Here is a 25,636-nt window from a genome sequence, read left to right on the forward strand (position 1 = left end):
TAAATTAAAAAAAACAAAAAACCCAAAATGAACAAAATTTCATTTGCTTTTCCTTTCAGTTTAAAAATTATATGAAATTGGAAACTTCAACAAACTTTGTGCACAATTTGCAAACTGCCAAAATGAATGCCATGAAAAATGTTCTGAATGTGTCAAATTTCAGTTCAGTTCGTTTGTTACAAACCGAACTAAAGAGAAGCAGGGATCAGAGTGGGGGCAAAGGGGCATAAATATGCTATCCTGACATAGGAGCTAAAATGCCTAGTTATAGCTCTGTCTGTGTCCCTGCGTTTCTCCATTCGTGTTCCAGACATGTACAGAAAATATTTAGCAACAATGGGCATTTTTTTTTTTAATCCGTCCAGGTCCTCTCCTACTGACCTTCATCAAAACAAGTCCTACTTCTTGGATCTCGTGCAACAGTTCACATCACAGACAGACTGATCACTGCTCACCAACACCAGGCATCTGAAGTTTTAGGTAACTGCTCTAGGTATACTTTTAGCCTCCCTGTATGTATGAAAAGCTCCAAGTCTACTGGGATGTTAATTTTACTAATTTATATAACTAAGTAATTTCAGCTTGTCAGTGCTTAGCTTAGTCAGTCTGAGAGGTCGGTGTGAACCTTTTAAAGCTCAGCTTGGTTCAATTTTATCAGATTAAAACACCCCCCGCCCCCACCCAAAATACAGTCTGACAAAATCAAAACAGGGTCAAACATCCATTCAAATTCCAGTTTCACCAAATCCACCAACATAAAAAAAACCCTGCTGAAATTTCACAACAGATTTGTCACTCACACTAAGAAATGAGCTGTCTCCATGAAATATTTGTTGGATTTTGTGAAGAGAGAACATGAGAAAAAGAGAAAAAAATAAGCTCGAGTGAGGGTTCCTTTTCATTCCTTGTGTGGGTTGATTGTTCTGGGTCTTTCTGTTTTCAGCTATGGTGAAATTGGTTCTTACCTGTTAATTTCCTTTCCTTTAGTCCAGTTGGCTCAGTCTTTACACCTGGGATTTCCCCACACCTCAGTAGCAAAAAGACATATCTCCCTCTGACTTCACTCTAGTCTATAAGGGGAGAGTGGCCCTAGACTCTTGCCAGTAGCCTTCTGCTAGAGTGGGAGCACTGGGAGGAGAGGATCACCTTGCTGGTGGCTGAAAGGAATCAGTAAGTTTTTGCTTGGGAAATTTTATTTTTTAAAAGTATTGGGGAGAAGTAAACTATTTGGGAATATTATGTAGTGTGCTTGTGTTTTTAATAGTCAGTAAGGCAGCAAAAAAGCAGAGGTTAAGAGAGTGTTTGTATACTAAAAATAAAAAAAACAAAAAAAAGTAGTAGCCATAAGCTGAAAATAAGCTAGGAGCAGTGTATACCTAAGTAAAAAGGTTGAAAAGTTCAGTTCTGTTATTCACCTTGGAAAGGTGTTAAGGTAGTGTGGTTTGGTTTGATTAGGTACCAACATTTGTTAATCAAGAGAGCAGTGAGTCACTCTGGCTGACTAACTGAAGTTAGACATTTTGTATTTCCCAATCCTCCCACCCCTCGCCAACCCACCCCCAGCTCATCCTTTAATTTATAGACAGGTGCCACTTTCATTAAAAAAAAACAAAAAAAAAAAACCTTGAGTTTGATCATTCCCCTGTAGGCCACTACTAGACATATATCGAATTCACTAATACATTTAAAGGACATTAATTAGACACATTCCTACTCCCATAGTAACCTAAAACTTAAGTAGGAACTGAACAAATTGGAGATGAAGGCAGCAGTCCAGCAGCAAGAGGGGGGCTTCCCAGTCTTTTGCATCGAGTGTTACATGTATGATTTTTTTACCCACCAGTGAGAAGTTGTACATGTGCATGCGATGCAAAGAGCTCCTGTCTCTCAGAGAACGAGTCCGATCTCTGAAGGTTAGAGTGGCAGACCTGGAGGAGCTGAGGCAAGCAGAGAGGTATATAGATGAGACCTTCAGGGACATAGTAGCTAAGTCCCAACTTCAGACTGGCAGCCCTGGTACAGCCTTGGAGAGCATCAACCTGGTGCAGCAGGAAAGGATCCTGTAGCAAGGACCTGCTCTCCAGGTGGTACATTGTCCTTTCGCACAGATAATATCACCCTAAGGCCTACTGCCCAGGAAGGAAGGGTTAGGTCGGCCGTCATAGTTGGTGATTCGATTATTAGGAAAGTAGACAGCCTGTTGGCTGGTGGGCGTGAGGATCGCCTGGTAACATGCCTACCTGTGCGAAGATGGTGGACCTCACACATCACCTAGATAGGATTTTAGACAGTGCTGGGGAGAAGCCGGCTGTCGTGGTACACATGTGCACCAACAACATAGGAAAATGTGGGAGGGAGGCTCTGGAAGCCAAATTTAGACTCTTAGGTACAAAGCTTAAATCCAGAACCTCCAGGGTAGCATTCTCTGAAATGCTCCCTCTTCCACACGCAGGTCCCCAGAGGCAGGCAGAGCTCCGGAATATCAATTCGTGGATGAGATGATGGTGCAAGGAAGATGGATTCAGTTTTGTAAGGAACTGGGGAACCTTCTGGGGAAGGGGGAGTCTCTTCCGAAGGGATGGGATCCACCTTAACCAGGGTGGAACCAGACTGCTGGCGCTAACCTTTAAAACGGAGACAGAGCAGTATTTAAACTAGAACAAAGGGGAAAGCCAACAGTCGCTCAGCAGTGCATGGTTCGGAGGGAGGTATCTTCAAACAATATTAATAATGCATTAGAATTAGGGCATCCCAACAGTGAGGTTCCAATAATAAGAAAAGTAGTCCAAATGCCTGTAATTAAAAACTTACCTAAGCTAAAAAAATTCTAACTTATCCCTATCAATTAAAAAGCAGAATGAAAATACAAACAAAAAACAAACTTTGAAATGTTTGTATGTTAATGCCAGAAGTCTAAGAAGTAAGATGGGAGAATTAGAATGTATAGCAGTGAATGATGACATAGACTTAATTGGCATCTCAGAGACATGGTGGAAGGAGGATAACCAATGGGACAGTGCTATACCGGGGTACAAATTATATTGCAATGGCAGAGAGGAGCTCACGGGAGGCAGTGTAGCGCTTTATGTCCGGGATGGCATAGAGTCCAACAAGATAAACATCTTGCATGAGACTAAATGCACAATCAAATCTTTATGGGTAGAAATTCCTTTGTTGTTGGGGAAGACTATAGTGATAGGCATATACTACCATCCACTTAGTCCAGATGGTGAGATGGACAGTGAAATGCTAGGGGTGTGCATCCGTTTTCCACGAATTTGTAATCCGCAACTTATTTTGTCCTATCTGTTAAATACATGGGGAGGTGAAACGCATCGCGACTCCCCACGTATTTAACAGATTTCTGTTTTATTCGGCGCGCCCAGCAGCGCGCGCTTTTCTTCGCCCCCATTAGCTGCTTGCTACCTAGGATTACCACAAAATGGCGGCGCCCCTGTGGTAACCATGCCAACCTGTCTGACCCTTTCCTGTTCGTCGCAGTGACTCACAGGAAAGGGTCGGACAGGTTGGCAAGGATACCGGAACGCAGCGTATCCACGCTGACATTTTCTGAGCAGCACTGAATGCAGCCAATAGCGCCGTCATTCAGTGCTCTCTGGATTTTACTGACGAGCCAGCAGTATATAAACATCAGGACGAGGAGCCACACAGTTATTTCCAGCGATGCTGTGGGGAGTTGGGCTGCTGGGTGGAAGAGAGAGCAGGCAGAACTGATAGAGAAGAGATAGGCTAGCTAAGGAAAGAAAAATGTTCTTTGTTTTGCTGTAGTGCCAGGGTCGGCTACAGCCACTACTATTCCCGTTTCTTTCAAGCTGTTTATTTTGGTCATCTCTGACTGAGAAGAGAAGCTGTGCTAGGTCAGCTAGCACTGACCAGTGACCACCATTTACCATTTAGGGTGTTGGGCTGGCTTGGAGAGATATATTATTTTCAATTTCATCCATTTTTCTGGAGTGACAAATTCCTGCTTTTTTTTAATTCCAATTACTTACAGGTCGATACTGTAACGTGCGGTTGAAGATTTCCCGTCTGTAACGTGCTGGGAGCTCACAATTCGGACGCGTAAGGCGATCCAGCGATCCAGTCTCCAGTTTCACGCGTCCTTAGCGCTTCTTAAAACAGACGCATAACCCTTTCCGCACGCAGCATGTATATGATATGTAAATGAACGAATTAGCTGTATAATGAAGGAATTAGCTATTCCCCTACGATACTGTGACGCGCGCTCAGATTATCTCCTTTGTAACCCGCTATTTTGCCGCGGCCTTAACGTGTTAGTTTACCGCTACCCTCTACTTGGTGTTAGTGTGGTGTTCGAAAATTAAAACGGGAATAAAGTGTAAAAAATGGTGTAAAAAAAGTGTAAAAACATTGCTTACCTGCCCTGGCCCCGTCCGGTCTCCGGTGCAGCCCCAGTCCTGTCCCCTCCTCCCGAAGCAAAAAAAACAAAAACCGAAAAAGTAGCAAGGCTCGGGCCTGCTACGGTAGTCCCTTCTCCCTTCTCCCTTCCTCCCGATTTCGGCGCTCAAGGCGGCCGGGTGGGCGTGCATTCATCCAGGCAGAGGGAGCCGGCGGCGAAAACGGCCTCCGGCTCCCTCTGCCTGGATGAATGCACGGCCCCCGCCGGCAGTGAATGACGTCGTGACGTCACGGCATGTGACTACCTTGAGTGCCGAAATCGCACGGGCATTCATTCACTGCCAGCGGGGGCCGTGCATTCATCCAGGCAGAGGGAGCCGGTGGCCGCTTTCGCCGCCGGCTCCCTCTGCCTGGATGAATGCACGCCCACCCGGCCGCCTTGAGCACCGAAATCGGGAGGAGAGGAGAAGGGAGAAGGGACTACCGTAGCAGGCCCGAGCCTTGCTACTTTTTCGGGTTTTTTTTTTTTTTTGCTTAGGGAGGAGGCGACCGGACGGGGCTGCAGGAGACCGGACTGGGGCTGCACCGGAGACCGGACAGGGCCAGGGCAGGTAAGCGGGGGCTGGGGGAAAGTTTGCTGAGCATCGGGGAACATAACTGTCCACTTCCCGGTACCTGTCATTTGAAATGACATTTGAAATAACAGCGCGGCCGTGAAGCGTTAGACCCGCGAACCCAGGATACTGTATAGGCGCTCTATACAGTAAAATGGGTTGCGCGGGCCTAACGCTTGCCTAAGGCTTCGCAGCAGCGGCATGCATTTGCATGCAATTTGAAGAGAGTATCGAGCGGTAGGTGAAGAGAACTATGCGTGCGGGGAGCGAGGGTGCGCCTGACACTGCCGCACTTTTTCTACCGCGGCCTTAGAGTATCGACCCGTTAGTCTCTCAGAGCACTGGGCTTCACTGGGAAGTTTAACAGGCTGGGTCTGTGCAGTCAAGTGCCCAGGGAGTCTGCCTCTTTTGTGCTTACAAGCAAGCAGCTTCTGTGTGCACGCCACACACATTATTGCACAGCCAGGCACCGTGACAGTGGGCAGTGGGCATTTTAAACAGACTGATCCTAAGTATTTGGTTGGGTCTGTGCAGTCAAGCGCCCAGGGAGTCTGCCTCTTTTGTGCTTACAAGCAGGCAGCTTCTGTGTGCACGCCACACACATTGGTGCACAGCCAGGCAGCGTGACAGTGGGCATTTTAAACAGACTGATCCTCAGTATTTGGTTGGGTCTGTGCAGTCAAGTGCCCGGGGAGTCTGCCTCTTTTGTGCTTACAAGCAAGCAGCTTCTGTGTACACGCCATACACATTAGTGCACAGCCAGGCACCGTGACAGTGGGCAGTGGGCATTTTAAACAGACTGATCCTAAGTATTTGGTTGGGTCTGTGCAGTCAAGCGCCCAGGGAGTCTGCCTCTTTTGTGCTTACAAGCAAGCAGCTTCTGTGTACACGCCACACACATTAGTGCACAGCCAGGCAGCGTGACAGTGGGCAGTGGGCATTTTAAACAGACTGAACCTTATTTTTCAGTGGGTCTGTGCAGTCAAGCGCCCAGGGAGTCTGCCTCTTTTGTGCTTACAAGCAAGCAGCTTCTGTGTGCACGCCACACACATTAGTGCACAGCCAGGCACCGTGACAGTGGGCAGTGGGCATTTTAAACAGACTGATCCTAAGTATTTGGTTGGGTCTGTGCAGTCAAGTGCCCAGGGAGTCTGCCTCTTTTGTGCTTACAAGGAAGCAGCTTCTGTGTACACGCCACACACATTAGTGCACAGCCAGGCAGCGTGACAGTGGGCAGTGGGCATTTTAAACAGACTGAACCTTATTATTCAGTGGGTCTGTGCAGTCAAGCGCCCAGGGAGTCTGCCTCTTTTGTGCTTACAAGCAAGCAGCTTCTGTGTGCACGCCACACACATTAGTGCACAGCCAGGCACCGTGACAGTGGGCATTTTAAACAGACTGATCCTAAGTATTTGGTTGGGTCTGTGCAGTCAAGTGCCCGGGGAGTCTGCCTCTTTTGTGCTTACAAGGAAGCAGCTTCTGTGTACATGCCACACACATTAGTGCACAGCCAGGCACCGTGACAGTGGCCATTTTAAACAGACTGATCCTAAGTATTTGGTTGGGTCTGTGCAGTCAAGAGCCTAGGGAGTCTGCCTCTTTTGTGCTTACAAGCAAGCAGCTTCTGTGTGCACGCCACACACAATGGTGCACTGCCAGGCAGCGTGACAGTGGGCAGTGGACATTTTAAACAGACTGAACCTTATTGTGGGACAGTGGGCAGTGTTACTACTCAGTGACATAAAATCCATAATGTCAGGGAAAGAGAGATGCAATCGAGTGATTGGGACTGGCAGAAGAGGCACCCCAAAAGACACTAGTGCAACACCACCAGTACAGCTAAAAAGGCAACTGTCGCAATCTAAACTCTTTGTAGGGGATGGCAGTTCCATGCCAAAAAAAAGGAAATCTGACCATGAGACATCGCCATCGCCACCACTTGTTTCTGGCCCTGTAGTTTTGGAGGAGAGGGAAGGGGAGGCAGAGTCATGCCCAACAAAATGTAGACACCCAAAAGCAGCAGGGGGACAGAAGTCTCGACTAACACTTAGCGTTCACAAGGTAGCGCAGTCACTGTTAGCTTCTGATTCAGATGAAGAATCTTCTTGTGTGGGATTCTCATCAGAAACGGAAGAAGTAATAGCTGACGAATCTTCGGTAGAATCAGTTAGTCCTGTCTTAGCCTCCAGAAATGTGCAGCAGGGGAGAGATGACAGTGATATCGAGGAGGAGGAAGAGCAGTCAGTACAGGCACAGAGGGTGACTGATGATGCCCCCTCTGGCATTGCTTCTCAGGGTGCACCCACTACCTCAACTCCAGTGCCTGCATCCACCCCCAAGGTGTTAGAAAGGGGAGGATCACGAAAGACATCTCCGATCTGGAAACACTTTAAAGTGACGGAAGACCCGCGTTATACTCGATGTAATTACTGTGCCAGGGATATTAGCAGAGGCAAGCAAATGGGACATCTATCTTATTTTGGCATGAACCATCATATGAAGAGGCAACACCCAACAAGATTACTGCCATCTGGGGATGGTGGCAGTTCCAGTCGGGGGACCCCTTCCAACCAGTATGCAGTGGTAGGAAAGCAGCAGAGTCGGCCCACGCCCTCATACCCTTCTAGCAGTCAGGCGGCAGGCCAACAACCCCCTGACATGTGGCAGAAGCGACAATCCACCATGGAGGAAATGGGGTGGAGTGCGGTAACGCTATCCCGGGGTAGGAGGCAGGTAGCCTCAAAAGTTGTAACCAGGAGCATTGGGGAAATGATTGCCCTTGATGACCAGCCCTTGCAGCTAGTGCAGAATGTGGGTTTCAAGCGTTTTTTTAAGGTCGTACTTCCAAATTACAAAATCCCGTGCAGAACGACATTTAGTAGAAAGGTCATCCCAAGCCTGTACAAGTAGTGTCGCAGTCGCATTCAAGCACTGCTAGCTAAGGCAGACGGAAGAGGGCATTTCACCTGCGATATCTGGACAGCCATGAATGCTGCACACTCTTACCCCTCTCTGACAGCACACTGGTGGGACATGACTGAGGCAGGGGCAGCCAGCAGCTCTATTACTGAAGAAGTATCAGGGTGGAGGTGGGCTTTACTGCACACCCACCTGACGGACCAGGCCCATACCACAGCCAATATACAAAGATGCTGGAGGGCTGGCAACTACACCTGCGAGACAGGAAAACGCAGGCAGGGTTCTTTGTCACAGACAATGTGCAAACATGGTTAAGGCAATAACCGATGGGCGGTTTAAGAACATCAGATGTTTTGCACACACTCTGCACCTGGTAGTGAAGTCAGCTCTGGGCTTGGAGTCCAATGACAAGGAGAATGAATACCTGCATAGGTTAATACAGAAGTGCAGGAACATAGCAGCAAACTTCCACAGAAGTGTCAAGGCGCGGCAGGTTATCCGACAAAAGCAGACTGATTTGGATATGCCTCACAAACGTCTCATTCAAGACATTGCCACCCGGCGGAATTCCACCTTTATGATGCTGGAGAGGTTACTGGAGCTGCAGACACCCCTTCATGAACTTTCTTGTAGAATGGACATAGGTGTGCAGAATCCCCTAGGGCATCATGATTCGTTAGTCATGAGTCAGCTGGTAAAAATCCTGTAGCCCTTCAAGGATGTCACGGAGAAGCTGAGTTCCAGAAGTGCCACCTTGGCTGACATCATCCCTATAGTTAATTTCCTGGATGAACATTTGGAGGCCTTTAAATGGGAAGACGGAATAACTGCTGAGGTGCTGCAGTGTCTGGACGTTTTGCAGCAGCAGGTGAAAGACAGATTAAGACCTTTAACAGACGACCGCACATACATCAAACATACATATAAAACCTTAACCATTATCCATAAAACAATTCATAACGTCGCACCTATATCTCTACAAACCCAACTTCGCCTACAATCATCGGCCAGACCCATCAGAAGTGCCTATAAAGGCACATTAGTCGCAGTTCCCGCCAAATCAACGTTAAGAAAAAGAGCACTATCCACTGCGGGACCACATCAATGGAATGCGCTTCCACCAGACATAAGACTCGAACCCAATCTACCAGAGTTCAAAAAAAGGTTAAAAACCTGGCTCTTCAGGCAAGCATTCCAATTCCCAGAGTGAAACTAGGCACCTCCTCCTGTCTTTCAGATCCAACCATTGCAAGGTGTCACAAACACATTGACACTCAATTTCATACACGGACTTGATTATTCACAATATCTATTTATTTTAAGTCATCCTTTTCATATTATATTATTTAACCGATTACTTGCAGACTATTTACGCTACCAAAGTGCCTTGTAAAACGTGAACACGAATAATGTTATAATAATATTATAGGTTTGTTAAATACTATTGTTACTTTCACTGTTCCTTGTAATAATGTTCAATAGTTGATTGTTGTCATTCTATGTTCTATGTAAAAAACCCCAGTCTAATCTACCAGACCAGGGCAACCTTTTCGTTACTTATAAACCGGACTGATTTGTATTGCATACAGGAATTCCGGTATATAAAAATTATAAATAAATAAATAAATAAATAAATAAATAAATACATACATACATACATACATACATGCTCGCCTCTCTCTGTGATCCCCGTGTGAAAGGTAAATTCGCCCTACAGACCAATTGTCTGTCATTTGTGAAGGAGCTGCTATTAGCAAAGGTCCGTGAACAGGAGCGCCATAGGCGGAGACAGATTAGGCTTGAAGCAGAGGTGGAAACAGCAGGCACGTCAGAGAGTTCTGCTGCTAGCCCAAGCAGGAGCGGCACTGTGTCAGCGACAGATAGTACCTCCTCCTCCACGTCAGAACGCCCAAGGCATGCTGGCCATAAAGATTCATCAGTTGTGCAACGGGCGAGAGAGAAAGCAGCTGGATTGATTGACTCTGAGCCCACCCAAGCATAGGAGGAGACAGCAGCACAGCTGTCTGTGACACGGTATCTCTCAGAGCCGATAGAGAAAATGCAGACAGATCCGCTGGCATATTGGGCACACAAGTCCTCTGTCTGGCCACACCTAGCTAAAGTGGCTCAGCGATATCTGTCATGTCCACCAACCAGTGTGCCCAGTGAATGTGTCTTTTCAATGACAGGGGATATCATGAGCCCTCACAGCTCAAGGCTGGCACCAGAGTTGATGGAAATGCTAGTGTTTTTGAAAGTAAACCTGCCTTTGCTTGGGTTTCCAAATTTTCCCTGTGAATGGCAAGATGAATAAAAGCAATTCAAAGCCTTGCAGCAGCTCCAATTGCCTCATATGCTCCAGATAATATAAGCACTGCAGCACATGTACCTGACATGAATCGCTGTGCCTGACCGTCAACTGTCCAGGCCTTGGGTTCCTACAAGTCTTTGACCTCGATTGCTGTGCCTGTTCATCCAGGCCTTGTGTTTCTACCAGTGTTTGACCTTGATTGCTGTGCCTGTTCATCCAAGCCTTGTGTTCCTACAAGTGTTTGACCTCGATTGCTGTGCCTGTTCATCCAGTCCTTGTGTTTCTACCAGTGTTTGACCTCGATTGCTGTGCCTGTTCATCCAGTCCTTGTGTTTCTACCAGTGTTTGACCTCGATTGCTTTGCCTGTCAGTCCAGGCCTTGTGTCCCTAGGTGGGATTGACCTCTGTCCTCGACTGCTTTGCCTGTCAGTCCAGGCCTTGTGTTCGTACAAGTGTTTGACCTCCATTGCTGTGCCTGTTCATCCAGGCCTTGTGTTTCTACCAGTGTTTGACCTCGATTGCTGTGCCTGTTCATCCAGGCCTTGTGTTTCTACCAGTGTTTGACCTCGATTGCTGTGCCTGTTCATCCAGTCCTTGTGTTTCTACCAGTGTTTGACCTCGATTGCTGTGCCTGTTCATCCAGTCCTTGTGTTTCTACCAGTGTTTGACCTCGATTGCTTTGCCTGTCAGTCCAGGCCTTGTGTCCCTAGGTGGGATTGACCTCTGTCCTCGACTGCTTTGCCTGTCAGTCCGGGCCTTGTGTTCATACAAATGTTTGACCTCCATTGCTGTGCCTGTTCATCCAGGCCTTGTGTTCCTAGGTGGGATTGACCTCTGTCCTCGACTGCTGTGCCTGTTCATCCAGGCCTTGTGTCCCTAGGTGGGATTGACCTCTGTCCTCGACTGCTTTGCCTGTCAGTCCGGGCCTTGTGTTCATACAAGTGCTTGACCTCCATTGCTGTGCCTGTTCATCCAGGCCTTGTGTTTCTACCAGTGTTTGACCTTGATTGCTGTGCCTGTTCATCCAAGCCTTGTGTTCCTACAAGTGTTTGACCTCGATTGCTTTGCCTGTCAGTCCAGGCCTTGTATCCCTAGGTGGGATTGACCTCTGTCCTCGACTGCTGTGTCTGTTCATCAAGGCCTTGTGTCCCTAGGTGGGATTGACCTCTGTCCTCGACTGCTTTGCCTGTCAGTCCGGGCCTTATTTATTTTATTTATTTTATTTATTTAACAGCTTTTATATACCGGTGTTCGTGCGGGCACATCACGCCGGTTTACAGTAAAACTTGCGAAAGGAGGAAAGTTACAAAAAACAGGGCGCGGGTGTGGGAGCAGGCTAGAAAATACGGGGTGGGTGTGGGGGGAAAGGAAAGGGGAGGAAGGTAAAGAAGCTGTGAAAAGTAAAGGAACGTAGCCATAGGTATGGTGGAGAAGTTTACAGCAAGGGGGCTGCGGGGGTGTGATAACTAAGGGGGGGGTTATACATATTAATTTACTTACATTCTGAATTCTATACATAGACACTTATTTACTTCTAAATTCTACACATAGTAACTTATTTACAACAGAATGCGCGAGGAGCAGTCTAATAGGCGGCATGGGAACGATAATTCCAGGTGGGCATGCAATGGGATGCGGTGGGGGGGGGAGGGTGGAGTGTGGTGGGAGGGGGGGAGGATACTTCAAGGGGAAAGTTTACAGGGGGTTGGTTTCAGGGTAGGCCTGTTGTTGTGTTCGTACAAGTGTTTGACCTCCATTGCTGTGCCTGTTCATCCAGGCCTTGTGTTCCTACAAGTGTTCGACCTCTACGGTACAAAGTCAACATAGGTTGATATTGCAGATTTGGACTTGAGTAGCAGTATTCTTATTTCTGAGAGCTCTTCAAGTTTCTTTGTCATCAGCTGAAGTGCATAAGTACAGTCGGAATTCACTAGACGCCAACAGAATTCATTAGACGCCAACAGAAACACACCACTCTAGGGGTGAATCTGTTCTAGGGAGTCCTTTCCTTCACAAAGGAAAGGGAACTCTCTCCTGGGACAGCCTGTCTTTCCCCTATTAAAACCACAGGGACCAGACTACCTCCACTCTGCCAGCCTGTCTTGCCCCTATTAGCTTTCTGCCACTCTGCTTTGCTGCCATACACCAGATGACTCACTTTACTCCTTGTGGTGTTCTTGCCACTCTCATGGTTCCTCAGTGTGTTGGTACTAGTCTATCTGCTTGCTATGTTCCCCCTTCATTGTCCTGTTGGATGTCAATGCCACTTGTCTTGCCGCTTTGCCTGTCATGCTGCCTTCGATGGTTCATGCATCTGCTATCGGTGCTCTCTTTTGAAGCTGTGGTGTGTTTTTGACATTCTCACTGCTGCTTTGTGCCTCTGTTAAAGCACTCTTGCCACTTCTGGTACCCCTTTGCACCTTTCCAGTGCCTTAGGCTATTCATGCCACTTTGGTGCCACTTTGCCACAGTCTAAGTACCTTGGAGCTCTTTTGTTGTTGTGATGATTGCTCCCCAGAAGTTTCATGAAAATTGATAAGAAAACCCCAATTCTGCAGCCAAAAATAGGCTGGAAATCCTTCCCCCATTGACTTTAATGGAAACCGGAAAACGTATTGACAGATCGAGGTATGGAATTCTCCGTATGGAACGGAAATGACCCCTGATGAATATGTATCACGAATGCAACGAAAATTTTTTGACTGCACATCCCTATGAAATGCTAAGAGAAATTAGGGAAGCTAACCAAATTGGTAGTGTGGTAATAATGGGAGATTTCAATTACCAAACACAAAAAATCTCTTAATGAACAATCCCACGATTGGAATGAACTTAGTATAGAAAAACGTGGTATTTGATAGTTTTAGCCAATCACGACGCTATATAAATCTTTGTCAATATTTATACTATATGTTTGAAGACCAAATCTTTGTCAATGTTTATACTATGTATTTAAGGACCATCATACCACCCCCAGTGCTTACAAGTTATACTTGCACTTTCTGCACTTTCACAGGGTCATGTTTAATCAATTGGTCCAACCAATATCAATGTTCAATTTTTTCTTTTCTTTTTCTGCTATATAGTAAAAAAGGCAACTTTCCTTATTCTCGGGGTTATCAGTCCCAGGGCTGTCGGAGGCACTTGTCCGACGTGCGCGTTTCGCCAAAGCTGCTTCAGAGACATCTGTTTCCGGCTCTCCAGGTCCAGCACTTCCCCTCACTTAACGGGGTATCAAAACAGCATTTGTTTCTTCCCAAATGCTGCAAAGGTCCATGAATTTTACTGAGAACAAAAGGTCATGGTTAAGAAATCTTTTAAATTGAAGCGACATATTATTCAAACATTTAACGATGTGCTTTTGCAAGTGGAAAAAAGAACAGAATAATCTAACTCACCGGACACCGACGCCTTCTCCCTGCTCAAAAATTTCAGCAGTAAGGCGGCTCGGGCCGGTCTGGTTTTTAAATGCAGTGGTGGTTTGCCTTCACCTGATAGTCAATTAGTTTCTGATTTCGGCGGGCAGTCACCAAAAATGGAACCACTCAATATCCTTATTCAGGCCACCAGGGATGACTGATTTCAATAAAAATATCCACTTTTGCTCACATTGTCTTAATGTTTGAATACGATTCCCGCCCCGCCAGTGTTGGTTAACAATTTCAAGCACAGTCCATTTTATATCATCGAACTCATGTTTACATTCCTTAAAATGGGAAACCAAAGGTTCCTCCACCCGGTTAGTGTTAATGCAACATTTATGTTCGGTAAGGCGAGTCTTGATTTTCCTTTTAGTCATGCCCACGTAAATTAAGGAACATGGGCAGAAAATTGCATAAACAACGTGGGTCGAATGGCAGGAAGATTCAGGCAGCATAATTGATTTTCCCGATGCTGTGGTGATGTGAGTCTGGGATGATTTCAATGGACAGAATTTGCATTTAGCGCAAACTTGAAGTAAATCAACATTTATTACAGGTTTTGAGCAGTTTGAACGTACAACGTGGTCTCGGATGTTTTTGCCTCGAGAGTATGCAATTCGTAAGGGTTGATTGAATAAAGGGTGGATTTGCTGAATAATCCTCCAATGAACTCTCATGGCTCTACTGATAGGGGCTGAGAGCACTGTGTGCTTCAAGACCACAGTCTGTGGGTTCGATCCCGGCTCTGAATTTTTTGGTAAAAACAAATATTCTCTGTTGGAATAAAGTGCACGCCGATATGCCTTCTTAACACACTGAGTTGGATAGCCACGTTGTAGGAAACGGTCAGCCATTTCCTTCGCTTGGATCTTAAAGTCATCACGGTCCGTGCATAATCTCCTTAATCTGAGGAACTGGCCCACAGGAAGATTAGTTTTGAAACTGGTTGGGTGGAAACTATCAAACCGGAGCAAATTATTGCGATCATTCGGTTTCCGGTATATGGATGTGGCTAGAGTGTGATCATTTCGCTGGATCAATATGTCCAAGTAAGCTATGCGATCCCGATGAAACTCCATAGTAAATTTTAGACACGATTCCAGATTATTTAACCATTGATGAAATTCCTTCAATAAAGCTAAAGAGCCTTCCCATATAACGAAAACGTCATCAATGTAGCGTTTCCAACACTTCAAGTGGGGTGTCCAATAACAATTGTCTATATATAAAGCTTCAAATCTGGCCACAAAAATGTTGGCCACGTCTGGAGCCATGGCAGCTCCCATGGCTGTGCCACTAATTTGTAAATAAAAATCACCTTCAAACATGAAGTAATTCTTACTTAATGTGAGGTCAAGTAATTCAATGATGTAGGGAATCGGAATACGATCCCTACATCATTGAATTACTTGACCTCACATTAAGTAAGAATGACAGTTTTATGGAGCAATTGGTTCAGGAACAGACGAGAGAGGGAGCAATTGTGGATCTAATTCTCAGTACAGCAAAGGATTTGTTGAGAGAGGTAACGGTGGTGGGGCCGCGGGGCCGCTTGGCCTCTCATGCTAAACTTTCAAAAGGGAAACTTTGATAAAATGAAAAAAATAGTTAGAAAAAAACTGAAAGGAGCAGCTACAAAGAGAAAAAGTGTGCAAGAGGCAGGGTCATTGTGAAAAAATACCATTCTAGAAGCACAGTCCATATGTATTCCACACATTAAGAAAGGTGGTAAGAAGGCAAAACGATTAACGGCATGGTTAAAAGGGGAGGTGAAAAACTATTTTAGCCAAAAGATCTTCATTCAAAAACTGGAAGAAGGATCCAACAGAAGAAAATAGGATTATGCATAAGCGTTGGTAAGTTAAATGTAAGACATTGATAAGACAGGCTAAGAGAGAATTTGGAAAGAAGTTGGTCATAGAGGCATAAACACACAGTAAAAACTTTAAAAAATATATCCAAAGCAGAAAGCCTGTGAGGGAGTCAGTTGGACCGTTAGATGATCGAGGGGTTAAAGGGGCACTTAGAGAAGATAAGGCCATCGCGGAAAGATTAAATGATTTCTTTGCTTCGGTGTTTACTGAAGAGGATGTTGGGGAGGTACCCATACCGGAGAAGGTTTTCATGGGTAATGATTCAGATGGACTGAACCAAATCACAGTGAACCTAGAAGATGTGATAGGACTGATTGACAAACTGAAGAGTAGTAAATTACCTGGACTGGATGGTATATACCCCAGGGTTCTGAAGGAACTCAAAAATGAAATTTCAGACCTATTAGTAAACATTTTTAACCTATCATTAAAATAATCCCTTCTACCTGAAGACTGGAGGGTAGCTAATGTAACCCCCATATTTAAAAAGGGCTTCAGGGGCGATCTGGGAAACTACAGACCGGTTAGCCTGACTTCAGTGCCAGGAAAAATAGTGGAAAGTGTTCTAAACATCAAAATCACAGAACATATAGAAACACATGGTTTAATGGAACAAAGTCAGCATGGCTTTACCCAGGCAAGTCTTGCCTCACAAATCTGCTTCACTTTTTTTGAAGGAGTTAATAAACATGTGGATAAAGGTGAACCGGTAGATGTAATGATTTTGGATTTTCAGAAGGCGTTTGACAAAGTTCCTCATGGGAGGTGTCTAGGAAAAGTAAAAAGTCATGGGATAGGTGGCGATGTCCTTTCGTGGATTGCAAACTGGCTAAAAGACAGGAAACAGAGAGTAGGATTAAATGGACAATTTTCTCAGTGGAAGACGGTGGGCAGTGGAGTGCCTCAGGAATCTGTATTGGGACCCTTACTTTTCAATCATACCTATAAGGGAGCCCGGACCGACGTGCCGCAAATGCGCAGTAGAGAGCAGCTCTACCGCGCTTGCGAGCACGTCGGCCAGAGCGTGCCCCCCCCCCCCCCAAAAATGGCGCCTGCTCCTTAGGAGCAAGAGCGGCGGCGGCGGCAGGAGCAGGAGCGGCGGCCGGGAGGAGCAGGAGCGGCGACGAGCGGGAGGGAGGGAGGGAGGAGCAGTAGCGGTGGCGGCGGCACGCACGAGGGAGGGAGGGACAGTTGTGGATCAGCTGAAAGGAGAGGGAGAATAGAGGGGGGAGGGAGGAGAGGGAGAATAAAGGGGGGAGGTGAGAGGGAGTGAGGAGAGAGCTAGGTGGAGGGAGGAGAGGGAGAATAGAGGTGGGAGGAGAGAGGGTGGGGGGAGGAAGTAGGAAGGAAATAGACCGAAAATTTTTTTTTAAATGTAGCCCGTTGTTACGGGCTTAACGGCTAGTATATTTATAAATGATCTGGAAAGAAATATGACAAGTGAGGTAATCAAATCTGCAGATGATACAAAATTGTTCAGAGTAGTTAAATCACAAGTAGATTGTGATAATTTGCAGGAAGATCTTGTGAGACTGGAAAATTGGGCATCCAAATGGCAGATGAAATTTAATGTGGATAAGTGTAAGGTGATGTATATCGGGAAAAATAACCCGTGCTACAGTTACACAATGTTAGGTTCCATATTAGGAGCTACCACCCAAGAAAGCAATCTAGGCGTCATAGTGGATAACACATTGAAATCTTCGGTTCAGTGTGCTGCGGCAGTCAAAAAAGCAAACAGAATGTTGCACCATGGTAGTCGCCACATCTCAAAAAAGATAATAGTTGCGATGTGAGAAGTTGCGTGGCTCTTCCACAAAGCCTTCTCCGATCCACCAGACAATCACTAACGGCCCTCCACTCTCACCCGGCCTTTGGCATTTATCTTCATGAACTATGGACTCTGGCACCTCCAGGTTAAAGCACCCTCAAGCTTTAACCCTGTCTCACTATCGTATATTTTATAATTATTACCTGCCTTTATCTTCTTTCCAGCTTATGTTAAGCTTCCAAGTTCTCGATTCCCATTGATTGTAACTTTGACTTATTCCTATCTATTGTTATCTTTTGTTTACCTGAATTGTTCCTTCAGTTATACCCTCTGTTAAATGTAAACCGATCCGATATGGTTATTTACTATGAAGGTCGGTATAAAAAACTGTTAAATAAAAATAAATAAATAAAGATACAGAGAAGGACAACCAAAGTGATAAAGGGACTGCAACAGCTCCCCTATGAGGAAAGACTAAAGAGGTTAGAACTTTTCAGCTTGGAGAAGAGACAGCTGATGGAGGATATGATAGAGGTGTTTAAAATCACTAGAGGTCTAGAATGGGTAGATGTGAATCGGTTATTTATTCTTTCAGATAATAGAAAGACTAGGGGGCACTCCATGAAGTTAGCATGTGGCACATTTAAAACTAATCAGAGAAAGTTCTTTTTCACTCAACGCACAATTAAACTCTGGAATTTGTTGCCAGAGGATGTGGTTAGTGCAGTTAGTATAGCTGTGTTTCAAAAAGGATTGGATAGGTTCTTGGAGAAGAAGTCCATTACCTGCTATTAATTAAGCTGACTTAGAAAATAGCCACTGCTATTACTAGCATCAGTAGCATGGGATAGACTTAGGTTTTGGGTACTTGCCAGGTTTTATGGCCTGGACTGGCCACTGTTGGAAACAGGATGCTGGGCATCCTGTATGGCATGTTCTTATGTTAAATCCCTCAAGGTTACTCCCTCCCTAGGGAGGATGAAGAGAAGGAGAAAGAGAGCACCAGTTCAGCCAAGGCAGGCGTCTTGCCACTAACCCAGAACCTACACCTCTAATGACCATATGCACCCAGTCACAGGTTGCATCAGCTAAAAATATGGCTCCTGGTTCTATCGCTAGCCTGCTATCGGTTCCAACTCCTTGAGTTTCCTAAGATGGAGGCAAGCCTGCTCATGCCACCAAGCAACGGCAAGAAGCTATTTGCAAATTCATTACCATCATTTCAAACGTCTGCTTGAGGGTGGCCTCAATCCTGGGCATCCTTTAGTGCTGCTCCCACTTCGATCGGGAAGGTGATTTGCTTGGTGACAGTGCACACCAAGGCATCAATCTTTGAGAATCGCAACTGCTCTCTTGCCTTCGGATCCAAGGGATACAAGCCTGCCAAGGAACGCTCACCTTTAAAACTCCCTTCCAGAGCAATCCACTCAAGGTCAATTAACTCTTGCACTGGTTCCAGGAGTGGAAAGAAACAGAATACCTTACACATGATGACCAAAATGGGATCTTTCTTTCTTAATCCTGTAGCATCACCCCCCCCCCCTCGTCTACTCTAAACGTTTTCAGGGTCTGAATCAACAGACCTGGCAACTCATCCTTCTGAGGAAAGCAGGGCAAATTCCGCTCCAAGTCCGGCGGAATTTGTCAGTTTTCTAGAGATGTGAAATTTGAGTGCTCACCAGAATTATCCGACAGGTTATGATCCTCATCCTCCTCTACCTCACCAGGGAGAGCCTCTTTACGATGTTTCCCCCAACTTGGACGCCAAGTGGGAAGATCTATGACGTGTCCGCTCTTTACAGGGCTGCTTATTCTCCACTGGATGCCCTTTCAGAAAGGCAAGTAACCTCTGGAAAAACTCCACCCAGGAGGAGAATGAATACATACCAGGACCCATAGGACCGAACATGGAACTCTCTGAACCCTCCCCGGGGGATGTCCCTCCCATTGGGAACAAGAGAGAGAGTGGAACTGTCCATCGTATCACCTCCTGTGTCCCCTTCTCCACAGAGTCCTCCACTGGCAGGGGATGTGTTCCAATGGTGGCAACATATTTGGGAGGCAAATCACCTTGAGCCTCCAGATGGCGCTGGCACAATCGAAGTGAGAGCGACACTAGATAGCCCCTATATGGCAAGTCATACAAATAGAAAGGTGTTTAGAATTTTTAGCCACCGAGGTCATTATCTGTCATGAAAATGACACTCTCCTTCCACACGATCTCCTGCATGCACATCAATGCATGCGCAGATTTCAGTTTACTCTGTCTCCATCTGCTGGTAGGAATGATTGGTTGGCCTGCCTGAGTGCAGAGGAAAGTATTTTTTCACTCTGTGCACAACAAAGCTTTGGAATTTATTGTCAGAGGATGTGGTCAAGGCAACTAGCATAGTTTGCTTTAAAAAAGGTTTGGACAAGTTCCTGGAAGAAAAGTCCATACACAATTATTAGCCAGCTAGACTCAGGGAAAACTATCATCTATCCCTGGGAGTAACAGACAAGTAATATATTTGCCAGGTAATTTCTGGTGATCTGGATTGGCAACTGTCAGAGGCAGAATGCTGGGCTCGATGGACCCTTTGTCTTAGCCAGCAAGGCGCATTTTATGTTCCTATGTTGTTACTCAATTTATGGCTATTAGAGCTGTATCAGGCAGGCTGGCATGCATTTGGGGTACATGAGTACATGCTTCCATGTCCAGGGATGCTGGATAGTGTCTAGCTCTCCCACTCAGCACATGATCGCTGGGGTTTCCAGGCAGAGCACAGGAAGTACCATGTGCAGCTGTGGCCCTGGAGGCTGGGGGAGCTGACGACTGCCGAGCTGACAAGGCTCGGGGGATGCAGGTGGCAGGCTGCTCACATGGACTCTTGAGCATGGGACTGCCGCAGGCCTGCAAACCAGGAGAAATGCTTCAGGGGATGGAGAGGCAAGACTGGTCCCAGGGAACAGAGATGTGCTGGAGATCTGGGAAAGCAGAGCAAGGACATGATCCAAGTCTCTGTGGAGGAGGGGAATCACAAATTGAGATGTGAGCTGAGCCTGTTGAAGAGGGGTGCGGGGTAAGGAGCAGTGAGGGGATGCTTGAGCTTAGCCTGCAGGAGAGGAGAGCTGGTCTGGAAGAGGTGAGGGGGAAATTGAGAGGCAGAGAACTGGGAGGGGAGCAGAGCAGGCAGGGTGAGAAAGTAGTGAGGAGAACAGGTTAGGAAGGACTGGAACAGACAAAGGAGTATAAAGCTCCCAGCCCCCAAATATAAGCCAAACATTACACAGACAGTAATGAGGGAGGGGGAATAAAACAGAAAGGAGAAAGAAAAGATTAAGAGAAAGGGGGAAAGAGTGTGAGTGATATGAATTGGCCAGGATGACTGGAAGAGAGAGAGATTGGATTCAGACAGATTTGTGGGAAGGGAGGTACAGAGTGGCGAGGACGAACAGGGATTGAGGAGAAAAAAAAAAAAAAAAAGAGGCAATGGGGTTTCAGTGCTTTCCTAGCTCTTCCTTTGGACACATGGAGACCTCCAGTAACTGCACTGGTTGCTCCTCTCTTTACCTTAAATATGGCCTGACTAGTGATACCCAAGACCTTTTGGCTGGGGGTGGGGTAACTTGTGTTGAGCTGAACACCTCTAAATCATTCTGAAAAGTTGGCTGTAATAGAGGTTACAATGAATTCAATGTGTATCTGAATTATATGTTGCTCCTATGCATGTAATTAATTTTGTCAATGTGTTTCCTGTTTTGTAGGAGAGAATCATCCAATCTCCTTGGAGAAAAAAAAAATATACTGAAATCTTCTAATTCTCAACTGATCACTATGAGCACCGCCCCAAACAAGGGAAACAAGATTATTGCCTATGAGCTTCCTGACTTCCAAGGGCAGTGCAGAGAGTTCACATCTGACGTTAAGAATCTAAGAGATGTTGGTTTTGGTGACTGCATCTCCTCTCTGGAAGTCATTGGGCAGCCATGGATTGCCTACGAAGATCCAGATTTTGGTGGATGGCTGCGAGAGTATGAAGAAGGCAAACACCCAAATATTGAACTGCAAGACAAAATCTCTTCACTGAGGCTGATCACCGATGACCTGAAAAATCCTGAGATCACACTCTATGAGAATAAAAAGTTCCAAGGCCAAAGCAAAACATTTACAATGGAGACCAACCTGAAATATGATAATTTCAACGATATGGCTTCTTCTCATACTGTTCAGAGAGGTGCCTGGATTCTGTATGAGCAGTCAAGCAAAAAAGGATGGCGAATACTGGCTCGGACTGGGGAAGATTTGGAAGATTATAGCACAATTCCATTTAGATTTAACAACAACGTATCTTACATCCGGCCTCTGCGTGCTGGACGTCCCATTGTGACATCCAAGGTGCTTTGGCCTCAGATGAAGAAGGAAAATGAGATTTGCTCCTTACTTGAAGAGATTATTGGGGTGAATAAAAGTGATTTTGAGCAGGAGTTAACCAGCACTCGTTCCAGAGATTACGAGTCATCTGTCACTTATGATTTTAAATTTAGTGACACCACCACCATCGCGGCTGGGGCAGAGATTACAATACAACTAATTGCATCTGTAAGCACCAAAATTTCAAATTCCTTAACTTTCGAAAGAGGGAAATCAGAGACCTCCACCAAGAAAGAAACTGGAGCTCAATATACCAAGGTCCCACCCCACACCAAAATGACCGTTAGAGTAATAAGGAATGAGTGCACCATCATTGTGCCAGTGGAGCTCACTGTTGAGCAGAATGAGAAGACGACAATTGAAAAAGGAGAACTGAGGTGTGAGATGGGGAACATCATCACTACTGAATATGAATCAGCAAAGGTTTAGTCTATGCCAGGGACTACAACACAGATTTCACTCAGCTTTAACTCAAATCATGGACAGAAATGGATGGTTCTGATCCTTAGTTGGAGAACTCGTAGGAAAATCTAGAAATTTGACAAAATTACTATGTCCCTCCCATGTATTTTAAAAAGAGCCTTAATAACCAGGAAACTGGAAAATCCCTTTCTGCATGTCTAAGTTGCGCTTTTGTGCAGGGGAATTTTCAGGAGCCTGTGTTGAAGAACACGAGGACCTTGTCGCCAGTTTTTAAAAGGGAAACTCCTTGAACTTTGCATCTGCTGTATCTGCCAGAGGTGGAACAGGGACAAAACACCTTTCAGCTGTTTGAAACCACAACTGTATGCCATGTCATGCATCCGACTTACAGGAACGCCTTTCTAACATCCTCCTACAAGCCCAGGTGTTATGAAGGCCTGCGTTGACTTTCAGCTGCTCGGAGGGTGGATGCTTTCACCTGGGGGAAATCCAAGCAGGCAAATGTTCACTTACCTGGATGAATCCCTTGGAAAATTCTTCTCACCAAGTGCAATTTTCAAATCCACTTAAGTAACGATTTACCCATATTAACTGGCCTCTCTGGATCTCGCCCATCCCAGAATGGCTTACAGTATGCTTTGGCTTCTATATTGCATGGACTTTTATCCAGAACGAGGGACTGCGTCCCGGCATGGAGGGAGAGGGGAAAGAGCACGCGCACATGCTGTTATTTTACACCCCTCCTCTCTCAACAACCTGTGCAGACAGCAAGTGCAAAGTGCAGGGCTGCTTTTTGCATGCAGAATTTACGCTACTGGGGTAGTTTCTCTTTGAAAATTAGCTACAAAGTGCACGAGTGAAGACTGGGTGTGTACTTTCCCACTATTTGTGCTATTTAAATTCCAAACTGCCTCCACAATGTATTGCCCATGAGTTTAGTTCTTGTAGCTCAACGGTCCTGGAGTCTTTATGGGCTGTGATACTTTTTAAAAGACAGAGACCCACCCCTGAAGGAGGGGCTGGTATAATCTCAGAGGCCCCTGTGCCAAAGCCTCATTTAAAATATTGAGGATATTATTCCTAATGAATTGATAATTCACTGGTTTCAATCCCTCGCAATGCATTCATTGCCTGTAAAGTTTGTTAAAAATCTGTACTGTGCTCCTTTCTGTACTATTGAAAATTCTTGCTTCCTAGGTGTGAGGCTGCTGGATTAAGGATTGCAAATGCTTTCTCGGCACTACACAAATTGGAGGTGTCAGCCATGCTCATGCAGAGAAGTAGGGGGTGCACGGGCGGTGTCCCGCTGGATGATTTAAAGATTGCTGCCATCTATAAAGCTACAGATGCTGTGCTGCAGATTAACTAATCCAGAAATCTTCTATTATTCTGTTCTTTGCTTTAGATCCTGAACTCATAACTAATAAAGAAATTGAATCAAATGTCATAAATTGTATACTGTATAATTTTATTCTTACCTTCACTTTATAACCTTTAAGAGTAATTTTCAAAAGCATTTACACAGGTAAACCAGGCGTAAGAAAATAAGATATGCCATAGTGGGTCAGATCAAGAGTCCATCCAGCCCAGTATCCTGTTTCCAACAGTGGCCATTCCAAGTCACAAATACCTGGCAAGTACCCAAACATTAGATAAATCACAAGCTACTATTGCTTATTTATTACCGTAATAGTTTATGGATTTTTCCTCTAGGGGAACTTATCCAAACCTTTTGTAAACTCAGTTACACTAACTGCTGTAACCACATCCACTGGCAATTAATTCCAGAGCTTAACTATATGGGCTGAGTGAAAAAGAATTTTCTTTGATTTGTTTTAAATGAGCTACTTGCTAACTTCATGGAATGCCCCCTGATCCTTCTATTATCTGAGACAGTAAACAACAGATTTACATTGACTCGTTCAAGTCCATTCATTATTTGTAGACGTCTATCATATCCCATTCAGTCGTCTTTTCTCCAAACTGAACAGCCTTAATGTCTTTAGCCTTTCCTCATAGGGCAGCCGTTCCATGCCCCTTATCATTTTTGTTGCCCTTCTCTGAACTTTCTCCAGGGCAGGTATATCCTTTTTGAGATTCCGTGACCAGAAATGCTCACAGTATTCAAGATGCGGTATCACCACGCAGCAATACAGAGTCATTATGACATCCATCCTTTTATTTGCCATTCCCTTCCTAATAATTCGTAAGATTGTTTCCTTTTTTGATCGCCACAGCACACTGAGCTGACAATGTCAATGTCAATGATGCCTAGATCTCTTTCCTGGGTGGTAACTCCTAAGGTAGAACCTAACATTGTGTAGCTACAGCAAGGGTTATTGCTCCCTATATGCATCACTTTACACTTGTCCACATTAAATTTCATCTGCCATATGGAAAACCCAATCTTCCAGTCTCACAAAGTCCTCCTGCCATTCATCACAAACCGCTTGAGATTTAACTACTCTGCATAATTCTGTGTCATCTGCAGATCTGATCACCTCACTCAACGTACCCCTTTCCAGATCATTTATCAATATATTAAAAAGCACCGGTCCAAGTACAGATCCCTGAGGCACTCCATTGTTTACCTTTTTCCACTGTGAAAACTGACAATTTAATCAGACTCTCTGTTTCCTGTCTTTTAACCAACTTGCAATCCACAAATGGACATCGCCTCCTATCCCATGACTTTTAGTTTTCTTAGAAACTTCTCATGCGGGATTTTGTCAAATGCCTTCTGAAAATCCAAATATACCACATCTTCTGGTTCACATTTGTCCACATATTAATTCACCCCTTCAAAAAAGTGTAGATCTGTGAGGCAAGACTTCCCTTGGGTAAATCCATGTTGACTGTTTCCCATCAAACCATGTCTATTTAAATGTTTTTGTGATTGTATTCTTTATAACCATTTCCATGATTTTCCCCGGCACTGAAGTCAGGCTCACTGGTCTACAGTTTCCCGGATCACCCCTGGATCCGTTTTTAAATATAGGGGTTACATTGGTCATCTTTCAATCTTCAAGTGCATCGGATGGTTTTAATGAAAGGTTACAAATTACTTGAAATAGGACTGAAATTTCATTTTTTAGTTCTTTCAGAAAGCTGGGGTGTATATCATCCAGTCCAGGTTATTTACTACTATTCAGTTTATCAATCAGGCCTACCACATCTTCCAGGTTCACCATGATTTGGTTCAGTTCATCTGAATCATCACCCATAAAAACCTTCTCCAGAATGGGTAAACTTTCCAATATCCTCTTCAGTAAACACCAAAGCAAAGAAATCATTTAATCTTTCCACGATGGCCTTATCTTCTCTAAGTGCCCCTTTTAACCTTTGATTATCCAACGGTCTAACTGAATCCCTTGCAGGCCTTCTGCTTTCGACATATTTTTTTAAAGTTTTTATTGTGAGTTTTTGCATCTATGGCCAACTTCTTTTCATATTCTCTCTTAGCCTGTCTTATCAATGTCTTACATTTAACTTGCCAATGCTTATGCTT

The 25,636-nt window shown here is 45.2% G+C and overlaps 2 protein-coding genes across 8 annotated transcripts in view; one reads left to right on the forward strand and one right to left on the reverse strand.

Annotated features, from left to right (window-relative positions):
• The window catches only part of LOC115083965 (epidermal differentiation-specific protein-like), an 83,353-nt gene extending 59,919 nt beyond the window's left edge, over nucleotides 1-23,434 (forward strand). The window contains exons 1-2 of one of the 2 annotated variants that reach the window (XM_029588150.1): nucleotides 445-480; nucleotides 21,039-23,434. In XM_029588150.1, the coding sequence (XP_029444010.1) occupies nucleotides 21,109-22,134 (1,026 nt within the window). In that variant the 5' untranslated portion in view covers nucleotides 445-480; nucleotides 21,039-21,108 and the 3' untranslated portion in view covers nucleotides 22,135-23,434. Of the gene's footprint in view, nucleotides 1-444; nucleotides 481-21,038 lie in introns of those variants that run through there. The other variant, XM_029588149.1, reaches the window with a different exon arrangement.
• Nucleotides 1-25,636, reverse strand: part of LOC115083952 (trichohyalin-like) — a 242,508-nt gene that overhangs the window by 209,613 nt on the left and 7,259 nt on the right. The gene's annotated exons all lie outside the window — the stretch shown is intronic.

The sequence above is a fragment of the Rhinatrema bivittatum genome, chromosome 2 (assembly GCF_901001135.1).
Source record: "Rhinatrema bivittatum chromosome 2, aRhiBiv1.1, whole genome shotgun sequence".
NCBI lineage: Eukaryota > Metazoa > Chordata > Amphibia > Gymnophiona > Rhinatrematidae > Rhinatrema > Rhinatrema bivittatum.